We start from the raw sequence: 18,403 nt of genomic DNA on the forward strand, positions 1-18,403 counted from the left end.
GTTCTGTGTAACTAGATAAAGGAAAATAAAGTTTGAAAGGTTAAGAAGGCAATTAAAGGGAAGATGTCAAGAGGTGCTGTCACAACAGAGTATACCTGCTTGTTCTACAAATATAAGACAACAGAGAAGTGGGTAGGTTGAGGTGGAGAAGAGCAAGAGTTCATAATGAGAGCAGTGCTCATTCTATGTCTCAGTGTCTTTAGACCTTCCTGGTAGTTACCATGCTGGAACATAGCCTTTAATACTAATCCTTCTAGAATCTCTTGTGTAGTTTTCAAAGACACAGATGTGTAACTGAAGATTGTTATCTGGATTTACAGGTTAGCCTTTGACCTTTGAATTAATAATGACTGTTGTAAGAAAAGGTCTGGAACTCTTTAACTACTGTGTTAGTTTTTAATTTGCTCTTTTTAAATTCTACTTTTTATAAAACTGGATTATTTCTGATGTAAGCAAAACCATTTATGAAGTTCTTGTTTTAAACTGTATAAAACATGATAATTTGGGTGGAGATAAACAATGCAATGTTGTAATGGTATATATGGTATAGATTAAGGTACTTAAATGGGAAGCTGCTTGTGAAAATGTATAAAAATATCTATCTCATCACTTTCTTAAAATTTTAAAGACATTATTTTATGGCAACCTGTCCCTAGCTCGTTCGCTTTCTTTCTTTCTTTCTTTCTTTCTTTCTTTCTTTCTTTCTTTCTTTCTTTCTTTCTTTTCTTTCTTGGCTCATATCTTAGTCCAAGTTCTCTTGAAAGTCACCGTGTAGCCCATGTTGGTTTCCAACTCATGGCAGTCCTCTTTCCTCATCCTCATGATGGTTGGAATTTCAGGCATATGCTGCCATGCCTGATTGATTTTATATATTCTTAAATTTTTTACCTTTTACGTTTTAAGACCAACAGCTTTGAAGAGAGACTGTTAGAACATGAAACTAATTCAATAGTAAAAACACAAAAATCACTTGAGGATTTGCAAACCTTTTATGGAGAAAGGTACATATGAAAATTGGAAAAAGCTTTTTAAAGCAATATACTTGTTTGTTTTTTCAGTTCTCTGGATAAAGACTGCACCTTTAAAAGCTAGTCATTCAGAGTAAACTAGTGATTTTATAAATTACAGCTTTCATTTTTTTAACTTGAAAATATGTGTTAAAATATACTCAACTTTATTAGTCCTTTTCAGTTACCTATGTTAAATATTTCATTTTTTTTAACCTTTGCTGTTGTTGTTTATTGCAAGACAGCAACAAACTGTATCCTTAAAGGTCTTTCTTTCTTTATTAGAGCACTTGCTTTCAAAGAGTGGCGGGGACTGCACTTTTATTCATCAATTCATAGAATGCCAGAGTGAGTACAGAGTATTTTTCACGTTGATTTTAATGAAATCAGGGGCTAAAATTTTGAAGTCAGAGGAAAAATGAGGAAATCAATGTATTTATTGTAGTAGAAATGTGCAAGTAACTATCTTCAGGCATCAGCAACCCTATTTGTTTCTCTTTTTTGAGCAAAATATTCTTATTGCAGTTGCCATCACATATGGAGCAGAATATTTCATATTGGTGGTTGCTATACACACACTGGCAGAAACACATAGGAAGAATTTCAAACTTGCTAATTAAAAGTCTTTTATCAGGCAAATAAAACAGACTGTCTGGGGTGTGAAGTTCCTAAACTTTATTGTTCTAAAATTGTTAATTTTTTGTGTGTAATTGTTTGTTTTGCTTATGTGTATGTCTATGCCCCATGTGTGTGCAATGCTTTTATAGGCCAGGGGAGGGCTTCAGATCCTCTGAAACTAGAATTACAGATAGTTGTAAGCTGCCACGTGGGTGCTAGGACTCCAACCAAGGTCCTCTTCGAGAGCAGCCAAAATGCTCTTAACAGCTGAACCATTTCTCCAGCTCACATCTAAACTTTCTTGATGAAGAAATATTGATAATATGGCTTCTTTATTTAAGTTCTAGTTCTATCACAGATTGAATTTTGAGATTCTTAAATACTTTTCTTAGATTAAATGAAGCCACAAAAAGCCAAATAGTCTTTTGTTGCTCTCAGCTCCAAAGATGGCCTTCAGTACAGTATGACCCCTTTATTTTAGGGAATGGGTAGCAGTAAGGTGTCTCACACTCTGGTTTGACTGACCACTGTTTGCAAGTTCCAAAGGCTGTCTTTAGTAATATTTAAGGTAGGCTGGCTCTTGGAGATTTAGACCCCTCCTGAATTCTAAACAAAATATTGTAAATTCCTTTTATTTGAAAACTATATAGCAGCTTAACTCTCTAACAGACAGTTATGACATTTTCTTGGTGGTGTTAATAACAAGTAAAGGTCTCCATTTATACCAGAGCTGTGTTTATGTACATACTGTTTCCTGTCAGGCAAGTACTCACAAGCATTTTTTCTTTTCTCTTCCAGTTTTATTTTTTAATCCATCTCTTATTTTGTGGCTGTCCATGCATATATGTTTAACCCATTCTTAACTCTGGGACAACTTTAGGTTATAGAGGCCACACCTTAAATTAGAGCATGCACTTTCAGTGGGTCCCAGTTATAATTCCTGGGGGATATTTAGAAAAATGTGTAATTGCATTGAATGCTTTTAGAAGAGCTCCTGTATTTCCCGCCTCTCAGTTTTAGATACTGTAATAAAATTTAAAGCTATTTAAGGTAGCTTGTTTAATAAATGTAGCATCTTCCTACACTCTCAATACTTGTGAACCAAAACTGCTGAGTCTTTTTGTTTGTTTTGTTTTTTTTTTTTAAACTTTTTGACCACTGTATCTCACTTAGGGAACTGGCACGGTGATTTCTGTGGGGGCAAGATAATTCATATCCACTGAAATCAGCAAGAGGACACAGTTTTAAACCCAGATCCTAGAAGGCATTTTATACTTTTATTATATATAATGCTACTTTTATATTATTTTTTGAGCTTCTAGAATTTGTAATTCTAGCAAATGAGAGGGTTATTGGAAGAATGTTTTGCTGAGTTGTGATTTTCAGAAGTCCTTCTTTTGTTAGTAGCAAATAAAGGTCACAGACCTTGTTCTTATCACTTGCCTATTTAAAAAAGGAACAGAAAAACCCTTTTAAATGTCTAATTTATATTGCACATTTAATTTAAAGTAATATAAAGTATAACTGTAGTTTATTTATTTTAAATCTGCCTAGAGATTTTTTTTTTATTATATCATACTTATGTGGGAAAATGCACCAAACAAGCATTAAGAAAAAAAGAAGTTATAGAAGTTACAGCAAATCCCCTCAGTAAGAATATTAACTAATCATGTGATGTTTGTGCATACCCTGTGACTGTATGGGCAAATACTGAACCTGTGGTCCACAGAAGGCAAGTTAGAATATAAACCTGATTCTTGTATACAAAGGGCAGAACAAAGATCAGGAAACAAAACAAAACACAAGGGTTGTACGCATCTGAATCTATTGCATTTTTAGTGTGAAACATGAAAGGCTCATCTCTGTTCTGGTGGCAGAGAGAGGGCTTTTTGTTAGAATGTGGTCTCTGAATTTTAGGTAGCAGCAGTTTGCTTTTGATGATTCCAGATGTCATCTCAAAATTTTCAGATTACTTTGGTTCCTAAATGTATGATTACTAGATCGAGGGTTACCTTGAGCCTTGTTGTTGTTAGAAGGGTCAATGTTTTATGGCAAGCATCCATTGTAGACATTAAGTTTAATGAGTTTTACCGCAAGCAAGAAGATTCAGCAAACATCTTGTTGTGGTAAACTTATCAAAATAGTTTTAGAGTAGTTTGGAATTATGTATTGCTAGCTGTATATGATCTCTTCTGCTGTTTTTAAGTGGCTAGGTACCACAAAGTATATATTCAGTGTGCAGTAGTACTTGAGATTCTTGTTTCCAGTTTTTTTAGAAGCAAATGTCAAATGCCTGTCTTTATTATTTACTGGACTTATGTAGCATAAAGCAATCTCTTAAAAAACTAAAAAAGGCACATGGTTTGCTTGCATTGGATTCTTCATCTATATTTAGTATATTGGGAAATATCCCAGCTTACCTGCATGAACCCATAAGAGATTAGTAGCTTGACTTTGTAGAAAATAAATGAGCAGGAACACAATATAATGTTTTCCTTGTATGAAAAGTCAGATTATTTTTTTTAAAGTTCTTTTAGAGAACAGGTCTTAACCCTAGGAAAAGAAGGTGGGCTTTAAACAGGTTTATGTATAGCCCTTTGTATAATTCCTAATCTGTAAATATTCTACATAAAAATACTTTACATAAAGTCTAGAATTAGCAGCTAACTTCATTAAAACTCGTTTTAAAACCTTTTAACAAGAAATTATCTTGAGGAACTCAGGGTTTTGGAAGGACTAGATTCCTTCCATCTTCCCTGTATTTTTTAGTTACTTGAGTAACCTGAAGTTTACTTTATAAATTTAATAGATAACATTGAAACTTTCTATGTTTTGCTAAAGATGCTTTCTGGGCTAACAAATTGTCCATGTGTTTTATTTGGATCCATGAACTCTGTCACTTGATTAACTTAACTTGAATGCTGAGTGAAAAGATAAGGGTGAAGGATGAAACTCTAAGGACATGGAGACCTAAGGCCTTTCCTTGTGCACCAGGAAAGACAGTGTTCTCCGGACAGATGCCTGCCTCTTTGGAGTCTCTGGCTGCTGTATGTCCTCACAAGGGCAGAGAATTTGCTGCTAGATGCCAGAAACCTTTCCTCTCAAAGGGTCTGCTTTGTAGAGACAAATTGTTTATTTTCCTAGAGTCATCTCCTTGATTGCATTACCAAGTGCCTGAGGTGAAATTCATGCCTTTATATTCTGAGATCCATGTTTGTTTTTCATTATCTCCAGGTGTTTTTTTCTTACTGTTTGAATTTTTTTTCTTGGCCCCATTCCTCATTTTGAAATTATAGTCACTGTTTCTGTAGGTTTCTTCCATTACCTTCTTCTGGCTAGGACTTCACTCTTAATTGAAACTGAAGCCTTATTTAGAGGAATCCAGTGAATCATTGTTGCTTGGTAACTCAGTATTCACTGTGCATCACTCTATGAGGTCAGCCTCAGGACAGACTCAGGGTTATCTGAGTATATACTCTACATGAAACAGATTTTTAAACTATAGTTTAAAGTTTTTATTTTTCTAAACCTGATCAATTTATTTATGATAAAAAACAAGTAATTGTGGCTCTGTACTCAAAGTAGTTTATATTCACATCATAGGCAAACATTGCTTTTTTTTTTTCTTTTTAAAGAGTTCAATGTTGCTAATATTTGTTCTCTTTGATCTTAGTTTGTCCGGTCTAGGATACATTGAAAGTTGTTGACAGTTCTTTTAATACTTGAATGGCCCGATGAGAACAATTGTAAATTTATTACAGTGCTATCTTTGCAGAAACAATCCTGTTGTTGAAACTGGTCTGTTTTCACCATGTTATCATCTATCTTTGAATTCTAAATCCTTTTCTTTTTTTTGCTTTTTCCTCTTTTCCTCTTATTTTAAAACAGCTTCCAGAATGTCCGTCTTCTATAGCAAGGATTGCTTTAACTAATTTCACTACACTAGAAATGAATAGCACTGTACATATCTGAATTATTAAAATGCAAACATGGAGCCCTTCTGTTAAGTTCTGAAGCTGTGGTTTTGCTCGTGAGTTGTGTTTTGCTAGCTGATGTTGAATACTAACTATAACGTTTTAGTTTAATTATATCTTGATGTTTATTCTAATAAGTTTCTTTTTGGTATTTGCTTTTTTAAAAACAACCCTTCAGGTGACTTTGGCTCATTTCCATTTATAATATTATGAGAGGAATCTTGATATGGTTTTTCACCGAAAGTATGACTCCTAGCAATTTAACCTCCTTTAGACTTAACTCTTTCATTTGCAAAATGAGGTGGTAGTACCCACCTCATGACATTATTCTGAAACTTAGTTCAGACTATATTTCCTGGGTGCTTTCTACTCTTGGCACATAATCACATAATCTTGTGAACCAGGAGGGAGGAGATACATATATGTTTGGAACTGTGGAGAGATGTTAGTAGAAACTTTTCCTTCAGTAGCCTGTTTCCTCATTCTCTATGCCAGTCATGTAGCTTGGCAAGGTTTCTCTCTGTAGCCCTGGCCGTCTTACAACTCACTCGGTAGACCAGGATGGCCTTGAACTCATAGAGATTCACCTGCCTCTGCCTCAGGAGTGCTGGGACTAAAAGTGTGTACCACCATCACCCAACTGTGTTTTTGATCTTTAAAACAATCAGCGTAGTTGAAAAAAAAAAAAAAAAAACAGAAGAGTTATATTCCTATAATTAGGCAACTATGAAATCTGTCAGATTTGTGTTAGGATACCTCCCCACTCTCCTTAAACCAAATTCCTTGATTTATCACATCTTTGTTATCATGGCACATAGTAATGTTTGAAGGAATTGTTATATTCCCACCAGTAATTTATAGTGAATTGAAGAAGGTAGAGATAGTGGTCAGCTGCAGCATCCTGTCAAAGAGATTTAAATAAAGAACATTGTAAGGAGAGGAAGGACACCAACATTATTTAGAAGAAAGGAAGAGAATAGAAATTCAGCTTTAGCCATGGTGAGATTAAGTCCCTGTGGGATTCTGGGTGAAGATGTCCAGAAAGTAGAGAATAGATTATGTTATGGAAACTAAGAGAACATGTGACTTGCCACCAACCTTTAGAAATAGTTCAATTGCAAGTAATAAAGGTTATGAAAAAATGAGTTTTATTGACATTAACAAAAATCTTGAGCCCAAATAAACATATTTAAATTATAGCCAGATGGAGAAAAAGGCAATGAAAGGCTAAGAAAGGAGTGGGCAGACATATGGGAGTGAGTGGATGGTGTCTGGGAGTAAAAGTAGTTTTTAAAAGGCAGTTATAAATGTTTGATTAAATATATTGAGTGAATCCATTTATAACAAAAGACTTAAAAGGTCATGAAGACAAAGAGAATAGAAGAAAAGGCTACAGCAAGCCATAGGCACCAACAAAATTTTGGAATACCCACCCCCCCACCCCCCAAAAAAAAATTGTGTGTAAGAGATTTGGGATTCTTCTCTGTTTCCTACTCTGCAGGGAATAGGCAAGTTAAACATACAGCTTAGACACCAAAGGCACTAGGAGCTCAGGAGGGGGAGAGGTGCTTTAAGCAAGGATATGGATTACCTAAAGAATAGTATGCCTTTTGTTTCCTTTATTGGTTCATACAGGTACCGATACTCACAAGTCTCCTGAACTGCCATGTGTCCTGTTCATGCTTCTAGAATTCTGCCAGGTTTGAATATAAGAGAAACAGGAAAATATGACCAGGGAAGAATTAGGGGAAATATATAAAGCAGAAGAAAGCTTTTTTAACAATTAATTATTTTTTTTCGGAAATGTAGGTATTTCTGTAAAACATGAAAAAGATGATTTTATTACTTAAAAAGTACAGTGCATTGGTGTTTTTGATTTTAGCCATTCTGACAGGTATAAGATGGTATCTCAGAGTTGTTTTCATTTGCATTTCCCTGATGGTTAAGGATGTCGAGCAGTTTCTTAAGTGCCTTTCAGCCATTTTAGATTTATTTTTATTTTGTATGTATGATTATTTTGCCTACATATGTGTGTTTGTAATGTGTGCATGCCTGGTGCCCATGGAGACCAGAAGAGAGTGTCAGATCGCCTGGAACTGGAGTTAGAGATGGGGATGCCACCATGCTGATGATGGGATGGAACTGGCTCCTCTGCAAGAGCTCTTGCACTGAGCAATCTCTGGATTCTTAATAGCTCAATCTGTTAAGCATTTAATTCTCATTTATGTTGCTTGTCTGTTGTGATGAGAACACTTTGTGCCACATCGTTACTCAGGGTTTATGAAAGTTGTTAATAGTCTTAACCATGATGTTGCCATCTCAAAAGATGATTCTAGAGTTCCTGCACTGTGTTATGGGTATGAGTGAGAAGTAGGAAACTCCCATCTTCTCTTAAGACCTGGCTAGCCTAGGTCTTATAGACCTTTCTTACTGCCACAGAATTGGGATATGTCACCCCCAGGTTCTGAGAAAGGACAGGAAGATCTGGCATTTGTAAGCACTAGAAATCCTTACCATCCATGAGGGACAGGACTCATCATTGAACTCACCCAAGTGGAAGCTAGGAAACAGCAGGACAGTGCAGGTTTTCAAACCCGGAAGGGAAATCATTTTGTCAGGCCTAGTTAAACTGTCAGATAACTTTTGGAGTAGTAGTAGAAAACTAGCATTTCAGAGGAAAAGAGTGACAAATCACTTACCCCTGTCCATTCCTTTTCTTGAAATTATCAGAAGTTATGTTACAATAATAAAAAGAGAATAAAACAAAGATTTGGAATCAGGGTCAGGGCACAGTGCAGGGTACAGTTGGCAGTAAAATTAAAAGGCTGAGAAAAGCCAGGTTAGGTGCAGTAAAATAAGCACTTGGGAGATTGAGGCAGGAAGATCTGAAATTTGAGGCCATCCTGGGTTACATAGTGAGACCCTATCTTTAAACAAACAAACAAAAATGGGGGAAGGGAGGGATGGATATATGTATGATAATGTCAGGAATTTTGTTTCTGTGAGAATTTAGACTGAAAAAAAATATTAGTTTTAAAAAGTGTTTAAACTAATATACTGAGTGTTGTTTAAGGAAGGAAATAAAGCCTGTTAATATCACTTTGAAGTAGGGCAGAAAGACTTGAGTTCCAGGCTATTCTGTGCTCTGTAGTGACATATTGTCTCAAAAAACCCAAACAACCAACCAACCAGATAAATAAATGCAGATGTAAATAAGAGGAAAATGGTTAAAAGTTAATGCTTGTAGGAAGTATATTTTGGGAGTGGAGTAGAATAAGACAGAGAACAGATAGGGCAGGTTAGGCTTCATGTCTTGTAGGACTAGTGCCTCTTCAAATTGTCTATGAATTGGATCTTGTGGCATGGGTCTGTATTCCTAACTACCTTGGAGAATGAAGGAGGAGAATCACAAGTTCAAGGCCAATATAGGCAACTTATATCACAAAATAAAATGTACAAAGAGGGCTGGGAATATTGCTCAGTGTTGCCTGTTTTCTACAAGACTCTACTTCAGTTCCTACTACCCTTCCCTCTTAAGAGCCTATCTTTGTTTTTAAGAAAGGCAGATAAACAACCTGTAAGAAATGAAATGAAAAGGAGCTGTGGACTTGGGCAAACCAAGAGATTGTGTTGGTGTTGGTGTTGGTGTTAGTGTTATTTCAGTCATTGATTAGTGGGTGCAGACTAAGTTGAAGAGTCAAAAGAAGAGAAAAATTGTTTCTCAGAGTGCAAAGGAATTGACTGAAGGACATCAGCTGATATTCAGGAGTGAAGAATGAAATATGCAGAATAGTTAGTTATATTACCTGCCTCAGTGAAATGAAGAATGTGAAAAGATAATTTCAAGTAAGTTGTAAACATATATTAAATGTTTACAAAGAGCACTCAGTAAAGTACAGTTATTTTTTAAAAATTTCTTTTAGATGGCTAGCTCTTCTAAAATCATCCATTTTCTTGATGTATGTTATATAGACTCTTCTGAATTGTATCAACAAGAAAGAGTGAACTGTTGGTATAGCATTGTTTCTCTTCTTTTAAGTGAACTACCCTCTCAAAATTCCTTTATTTCAATTTAATACTCATGCATAAAGAGATTACAATGTTTTTCTTTGTTTCCTTTATACAAAGGTCTAGATTTTACAATACGATGATATCTAATGAAAACAGAAGGCATATTCTTTTTTTCTGCATTAATTTGATTGTTCTAGTGAGTTCAATTCTCTAGCTCCTTTTCTAGGTTCTAGCTTTTTATTGAAGCTTGGTCACAGGGGAAATGCTATCGTCTTTAAATTTGGTCATGGAATGTGTTACCCTGCTCCACTCGGGGAATGTGGCTCTGTTTGAGCTTGGGTAGTAACGCTTATTTTCTTTGGCAGAGAAGCTGATTGTCCAGGGGCATTTAACCAAAGTGGCAGAAGAATCAAAGCTTTCGAAAGGTTCGTTTCCTGTTTCCCTCTAGTCTGACATTTACTTTGGATAATGAAAGTTAGTTTAAATTGTTAAAGTTGTTGTATTTTAGCCATGAATTTATTTCTTATAGTATATAAAATGTTAATCTAGCAACAGTATCAGATATTATATGAAATATTTGGATGTCCATTTTAAGAAAAAAAATAGGAAAGTTTTTTTTTTTTTAATGTAGGCATTTGTGTATGGTTTTAAATTTAATGCTTACGGTAGGTTTGCTTTTGACCTTTCTGTCTCATTTCTACAGTGTTTTCAGTTTTCATCTCAAAATTTTAGTCAATACAATGTAGAACTTTTATCAGTGAAAAATACTTAAAATTTATTTTGAAAATTATTATATCTTTAACATTCCTTATGATATTTAGTATTTTTCTGTTTTGTTATTTCAATTTGATTAAAACAAATGTGATGAATTTTGTCAATGTAAAATCATGTTATATTTGATAATTAACAGTCCAATAATTCTCCAAATTAGTTTTTTCTTTCTTTTCTTTCATTTTTATTTTTATTACAGTTGTTAAACTCAGGGAAGAAATTTAAGGTTTAAAGCATCATACTGTTACTTTTAAGCATAGGAAAACTAGTTTAATAAATCTGGTGGGATGTGTTCATTGTTAGAATGGAACTTTCATCAGACTTTGCCAGCATAAAATTTAAAACTAGCTTCACAACCCTAGTCAGTTAAAACAATGAAAGCTCAAGAGTTTTTAATGCTTGATTTTAGTGTATTTGGTATTGTCAGAGGTTGGTTTGCTTTTTAAAGTGTTTTTAAACATATTGTGTCATTCAAATATCTGGTAGCTTTTATTATGAGTTTTGCGCACAGTGGATGCCATATTAGGAGAAAGAATGCACAGACCATGCAATGCTAATATTGTTCTGGCAAACAAGCATTAGGTTTCAGAACAGTGAACTATTTTTAGTACATATGCAATTTATTTCATCTTATTCAAGTGAGATGAGAACAGATTTTAAAATAGCCTTTACTTCACTACCTAAGTCCCTGTTCTAATCTGTTGATTGAGTAACTGACGCTTCACACTGGAAGCAAAGCAGAGGACGAAGGTGACTGACTGGTGCTTCCTTAGGAAAAGTGCCTTGCTATCTTAGTACTTCCATGCATTCTGGAATAGAATATATTTGCTTGAAATCAGGTGAAGTTTTAGCAAAAGATGTGTGCAACATTACTGATTTTAAAAAAATGATGGATTTAAAATACATTTAGAAAATTTTGAAGAACCTGTTTTGATTCAGCATTTCTACTTTTGGGTCTTGGTTTTGTTTTTGGTTGAGAAAGGCTCTCACTATGTAGCTTTGTTTATCCTTGAGCTTCTGTCTCAGCCTCCTGAGTACTGAGATTACAAATGGGAACGGCTACATTTGGCTGGGTTTTTATCTTATGGAACAAACTGGAAAAGTGTTCAAGGCTCTTTGTTTCAGTCAGATGTTTATTAAATAAATTATGGCAGATAATTCCATGCAAGTGAACTTAATTCATTTTCCAAGAATAATAATATAAATGTAAGTTTTACATTTTATTAGTCAACATTTGTTAATATTTTTCACATTGCTAGAATACTGAGAGCAAGCTGAGTAGCCACTGTAGTTATATTTTTAAATGTTTTCAATCTAGCTATAAAATATTTCTCTTGAATTGGACTAAATTACTTGTCTTAAAAAATCATTTAGTGGTTTTTATGGACTTTGTTTTCTTTCCCTTGTAAATGACAGTTGCTAAGAATTAAACTATCAGTTGTTACCAGTCATACTGTTTTCTTTGAAGGCTTCACTTAACATGGCATATAATCATGTCTTGCTTGTGCTTTCTGATTAAGGACTAACTTAAGTTACTGTCATTATATATCCACAGTAGCTTAGAAGTAAAAAGGGATGCAAATAGGTATTTCTACTAACTATATACTCAGGCAACTCACTTTAGATCTTTAAATCTCAAGTTTCCCCAGTGTTCTTGGTGTTTGTGTTAGGTTGGTTGTTTTGTTTTTGAGACAGAATCTCACTGCGTATCATTGAATGGACTCAAAGCCATGATGCCCTGATGTCAGCATCCCTCAGTGCTAGGGATGTGTCCCAGCATGCCTAAGTTTACTTTCCTCATTTGTAAAATGAAATTTAACTTACAGGATTTTTGTGGTCTTCTTAAAAAAACATTTATGTGTTTATTTGTGGGTGTGGGGGGCACACTTGCATTGCATGGCATGAGCATATACAGGATGGATGACAGCATGTGTGAATTGGTTCTTTCCTACCATGTCGGTTCTGCGAATTGAGCTAAGGTTGTCAGGCTTGGAAGCAAGTGCCTTTATCTGCTGAGACATTTGCTGGCCTTTTATGGGAATTTGATTATAAAGCAGGAAGCATTGTTTTGATGTTGGACAAAGGATAATACAGCTAAATTTGGTACTCTAATCCTAGCATACGGGGGGCTAAGGCAGGAGGATTGCCATGAATCGGAGGCTATTCTGGGCTACATAGCAAGTTCCAGGCCAGCTTAAGATACAGAGTGAGACCTTGTCTAAAACAAAAGCAAAAAAATGTGAATTCTTTTTCCTTCTTAATCTTCAGCTTTACCTTCTTTCCATGTAATGGGTCCAGTGATATACACAGAAATGGCCTATGGTTGGTATGTTTGTTTTCTGGAAGTTGTGCCTACTCATGATACAGTACAATAGTCACCACATTTGTTTCTCAGTTTAGGAGTAGCTTTGTTACTATGTTGCTAGTTCTTCCATTTTCTTTTATATGTATCTTAATGATGAAATACTTCAGAGAAAAAAATCAATCACCAATGAATTTTAAAAATACTTTTAAAAGGGATGGCTCAGCAGTTAAGAATGCTTACTGCTCTTTCGAAGGGCCAGAATTCAGTTCCCAGCACCCACATTAGGTGTTTCACAACCATCTGTGATTTCATCCCTACGGCTTCTGTAGGCACTTGTATTTGTGTGCATGAATGCATATGCAGACACACACATCTATATTTAACTAAAAATAGTACTTCTTAAAGATTGATTTTTGCTGTTCTTAGATTATATGTTTTTTATATGTATGTCTCTGTTGACATACGCATGTAAGTGCAGGGTCTCTCAGAATCCAGAAGAATGTGTTAGCTCCTGTGGAGCTAGAGTTACAGGTGGTTGTGAGCTGACCAAGTCAGGTGCTGGGAATTTAACTCAGGTCATCTGGAAGAGCAAGGCAATGTCTTAACTATTGAGTCATCTCTCTAGCTCTAGTAATAACTTTTTAATATTACACATGACCAAAAATACACGTTTTAAAAAGAAATAGATGTTCTATCATTTGTTTTGTTCTGTCTTCTGTTTCATTCTTGAATGGATTTAGTGAAGTTAATAAATACCCTAATATACCCAGCTCTAGCAACAAGCATTGATTCATACCTTTGTTGTGCTGCTGGACCTTGATAATACACATGTAACAAAAACTTCATAGCTTGTTGGGTATGGGCTGTAATCCCAGCACTTACTAGCTGAGGCAGGAGATTCATAAGTAAGCGGTAAATCTTATACAGAAACTTGCATAACTGAACTCCTGTGGGAATCAATACAGGGATGACATTCTAGCTAAATTTTGCAATATGAAGCTTAGTTGAAGCCTAGAAGCGATGTTGTAGAATTTTAGTTGAGGGAATGACCTCTGTAATCTCTGTCCTAAAGAATGCCATAGACTATATAGATATGCTACTGATTGTGACTTAGTCAGTCCTCATCTTTAATAAACTGTTGATCTATGATTGGACCTTTGAAAGCAATGGCCTAGAAAGATTTGGCCAGATGTGGCAGGGTAGCTCTTGAAAACACCAGCAAAACCTTTCAAACAGGTGCCCTTTCTTGTAATTCCCATTCATTGTTGTCTTTAGAAATGGGCTGATCATTTTAATGGATACTTTTATAATTGTGAGTTTTAGAATGATTTTTGACTCTGCACTAAGTTAAGCTTCCAGCCTTTCCCTTCAATCATTTTTAGACAGTGTCCTCATTGCCCTGGGAATTTTGCTGCATCTGTTGTGCTTCCCTGATTACTGTAACAAAGCTTGCTGCGTTTTTTGTTCCCAGTTGATAAGTGGACAGATTTGAATAAGAGCCCCAGCCCTCTGCATAGCAGGCAGAACCCACAACATGATTTGCTGCGAGCTCTAAGAAATAACCAGCATTGCATTTTGGATCGGGTGGTGAAGAACAAGGAAATTCAGTGATTTTAGTTGGTTTTTAACACTATTTTGCATAGGCATAGATTCTGAGCACTCATGCTTAAAGCGGTTTTCTTGATAGGAAGTGATGAATTATAATAATATTTTGACTTGTGTTTTTCCTAATAGAAAACCAGGCAAGAGCAAAGGAATCTGACTTATCAGATACTCTGAGTCCGAGCAAGGAAAAAAGCAGCGACGACACTACAGGTGAGTTTTAACTTAGTACTTACAGATCTGAACAGTTTCCTGGCAATTTTTGGCTTATTGATTAATGTGGATGAAAATCTCAGAGTTCATTTTTAATGAAAAAGCAGTGTTTTGACTTATCAGATCCCTCTGTAAAATCTTGGCTATTTTGTTAAAACTATTTTCAACTATATACTTTTTATTTATTATGATAATAATAATTTGCTGATAGATTTAAGAAGTCTATAATTCTCTTTCTCCCTCTTGTAGACGCCCAGATGGATGAGCAAGACCTAAATGAACCCCTTGCTAAAGTGTCTCTTTTAAAAGGTACTTTAATGTGTTTTCACAACATTTAAAACCAGGATGTTAGACTCACTTTTTGCCACAAAATCTGTTTCATGTATATGTGAAGCTTTACATTAGTTTACGGATTAAAAAAGGTTGTGTAAAGTTGGGGAAACTAAAATGTAAAGTGTTGGTGCCCAATGCTTGCTAAAAAATATGTATACACATTTAACTTACAGAATAATTTGATTCAGTGAAGATAAAGCAGTAAGTGGTTGAATCTGAAATGCAGTTGTGTTTGTGTTTTTCCTCATGTTTCCAATAGAAACATGTTTGTCTTTTTAACATAATTAGCGTAAGGTAAAACTCCTAGCTTACTAGAAGAAACTGTATATCCTCTCTGCTATCATGTGGTAGAAGTCCTTAAATGTCAAACTTTGCTGGTCTTTCTCTGTCTCAATAAGTTTTCAAGATTCTTTGAGAAATTTGGGGCTAAGATTTTTTTTTTCTTTTTTGTAATTATATCATTTCCCTGTCTATTTTCTCCCTGCAGCTCCTTCTATGCTCCACCCATTCCCTCTCAGATTCATGTTCTCTTTTCCTTTACTTATTGTTGTTATGTGTATTTGCATAAATCTGTGAATACACCCTGTTTAGTGTATCCTGCATATGTGTGGTTTCAGGGCTGAGGACTTAGTAATTGGATAACCAATTAAGGCCTCATCCCCGGGGAAGATTGAGTCTCTCTCTCTCACTGGACCGAGAGGTGTTGTGATGAACCTTTTTCTTGTCTCACCTCTAAAATGGAAATGCGTTTATATCTTGGTAGTTACTCTTAGAATGAAGTGGATAGGAGCTATCAACTATTTACATAAGTATGTTAAAGTGTCTTAGGTGGAAGTCATTTTGCTAAACCTATGATTATGAATATATGCTGGTTTTTATTACCTCATTTTGCACAAAGTTTCAGTTCAGTGGATGGACATGGGGGAGTAGTGGACTAACCCCAATCAGGAAGCTCTCTGGGAGTAGAACAACTGGTAGCTGTGGAAGTTTCTTTGTGTACACATACCCATTGTTCTAGTGGGACTGTTAAGGGACCTTACCGCCCAGACTCTGAATTTTGAGATATGAGGGAGGAAGCTCAGTTCACCCTGCCTGACCCTGCTGCTGGCCTTGTTATGTAACCAAGTCCCAGTCTTCTCTCAAGGCCTCCTTACTTTCTCCTTCTCCATGGAGGCTGGAAATCACTTGGCTGCTGGAATCAGTTTTGACTGAATTCCACAATCCCTGGAAGTTCCCGAGGATGCTGACCCAGGCAGCCAGTGTGTCCTTCAGTCTGATCAGTTTCCTTTACTTACTGATCTGTCAGCTCCTAGGTGACTCTTGGGTTGAAAGGCATTTTTTTTTATGTTATAGTAATTAAAATAAATGAATGTTTGCACAATTTAGAAATCTTAACAGAAATGCAAAACTATATATAAGATGTTATTGATACTGGAAAAAAAGGGGTGAGGGTGTATGTTGTTGTTAGAGTACCTGCAACTGTGGAACAAAGCCCTGGGTTTGCAAGATTCCCAGCATGCAAAAACAAATAAACAAGTAAACAAACAGTCTGGTACTGGGAAAGGGAACGCTGTTAAACAGACAAAACTGATACTGGGCAGAGGTGAACAGAATCTCAGTGCTTTATGGGAACTGAAAAAATAAGAAAGGATGAAATTAAAGTAATAAATACTCATAAAGGTAGCAGTTTACATGATCTTTTGTGCTACATAAATCTTTTATATATATGTTTACTTAAATTAAAAACAATCTTATTTTGCACATCAATCCCAGTTCTCTCTCCTTCCCATCCTCCCATGCTCCCCACCAACCCCCATCCACGTCCCAGGGAGGATGAGACCTTCCTTGGGGGATCATCAAAGTCTGTCACATCATTTGGGGCAGGGCCTAGGCCTTCCACCGTGTATTTAGGCTGAGAGAGTATCTCTCCATGGAGGAATGGGCTCCCAATGTCCATTCTTGCACTAGGGATAAATACTGGTTCTACTGCAAGAGGTCCCATAGACTTCCCAGGCCTCCTAACTGAAATCTTTTAAATCTTTTTGTCAGCTAAATTTGGATTCATTTTTAAGTAGCATTATGATTGTGTTTATTTTATTCAACTGTTATTAATGCTTTTTTATTTACTTTACTTTTAATTATGTATATGTATAGATAGAGGAGGACCCCCAACATTGACCTCTGGCATCTATATTCACAAATACACATGTGTGCACTCGTTTATCCACCCATACACCATGTTTGTGTGCAGGAACACACATACACTCACACTGTTCCTCTGTCTCTTTTTCCTTGCTTCCCTTTCTCCCCCCTTCCTTACATTTCTATGTGATTGCTAACTTTTGTTAATGAAATAGTATTTGTTTGTTTGTTTGTTTGTTTGTTTTCGAGGCAGGGTTTCTTTGTGTAGCTTTGGAGACTGACTGAAACTTGCTTGGTAGACCAGGCTGACCTCAAACTCACAAGAGATCTGCCTGCCTTGCCTCCTGAGTGTTGGGATTAAAGGAGTACGCTGCCACCACCTGACATGAAATAGTATTTTTAACAACAGCTTTTCAAAGACTTTGAAGCTAGATGGTGGTGCATGCCTATAATATAGTAGTATCAACATTTGGGAGGGCAGGAGATAAGGAACTCAAGGCTGTCTTCAACTGTGTAGTAAATTTAGAGGCCCATCTGCCTCTTAATAAGATGGAAAGATTTTACAACTTGGTTTTTTAAAATTATTTTTAGATTTTTTTGTTTTTAATTAAGTAATATGTGTATGTCGTTGTGGAGTTAAGTGCACTTAAGTGCAGGTACCTGTGGAGGCCACAAGAGATTATCAGATTCCTTGGGGTGGAGTTCCAGGAGGTTGTAAGCTGCCTGTTGTGGGTGCTACGCTGCCTGTTGTGGGTGCTACGAACTGAACTGTCAAAGCAGAACACACTCTGAACTACTGGGCCATCTCTCCAGTGCCCTGCAGCTTGATTTTTGAGAACAGAATGTTAAAAGACAAGAGCAATGGCTCAATGGTTAAGAGCACTTGTTGCTCTGGAGGACTCAAGTTTGATTCCCAGCACCCACGTAGTAGTTTACAACCTATCCATAACTCTAGTTTGAGGGGACCCAATACCCTTCTGACTCTCATGGACACCAGGTGTGAATGTGGTGTGCTTGGATACATGCAGGAGAAACACTCATACACATAAAATAAAAATCGTTAAAAAGAGAGAATAGAGTGTTAAGTCATTACATGCTTGACTAGGAGCAGGTGGATTTTATCAGTGTTGTCAAGAAATAGTCACCATTACTTTAAATGGTGATTATTATTTTTACTTTGTAAGAGTTTTATATATTCCTAAAAATACTCATTCACTCTAACTTACTAGAAACATTTAAACTGTGCTTTATTATGTGTGGTTATGGTTTGTAATCTATATAATTAGTTGCAATAGCCTGACAGAATTTTCTGTTTAGGTATGGGATGGCTGAGACAGGTTCCCAAGCCTGCAGTACACTAGCTTTCTGAGTGCTAGGATTGTAGAGGTACACTACCACACACAACTTGGAATTCTCACTTAAAGGAA

At 35.9% G+C, this 18,403-nt stretch overlaps 1 protein-coding gene across 22 annotated transcripts in view; it reads left to right on the forward strand.

The window, feature by feature from the left end:
* Slmap (sarcolemma associated protein) overlaps nt 1-18,403 on the forward strand; it is a 123,434-nt gene that overhangs the window by 82,439 nt on the left and 22,592 nt on the right. For 11 of the 22 annotated variants that reach the window (XM_027389634.2, XM_027389633.2, XM_035453390.1 and 8 more), the window contains 4 exons: nt 1,293-1,355; nt 9,976-10,035; nt 14,421-14,501; nt 14,751-14,810. In XM_027389634.2, the coding sequence (XP_027245435.1) occupies nt 1,293-1,355; nt 9,976-10,035; nt 14,421-14,501; nt 14,751-14,810 (264 nt within the window). The remainder of the gene's footprint in view (nt 1-1,292; nt 1,356-9,975; nt 10,036-14,420; nt 14,502-14,750; nt 14,811-18,403) is intronic. The other 11 variants (XM_027389637.2, XM_027389636.2, XM_035453392.1 and 8 more) reach the window with 1 other exon arrangement.

The sequence above is a fragment of the Cricetulus griseus genome, assembly GCF_003668045.3.
Source record: "Cricetulus griseus strain 17A/GY chromosome 1 unlocalized genomic scaffold, alternate assembly CriGri-PICRH-1.0 chr1_1, whole genome shotgun sequence".
Taxonomy (NCBI): Eukaryota; Metazoa; Chordata; class Mammalia; order Rodentia; family Cricetidae; genus Cricetulus; species Cricetulus griseus.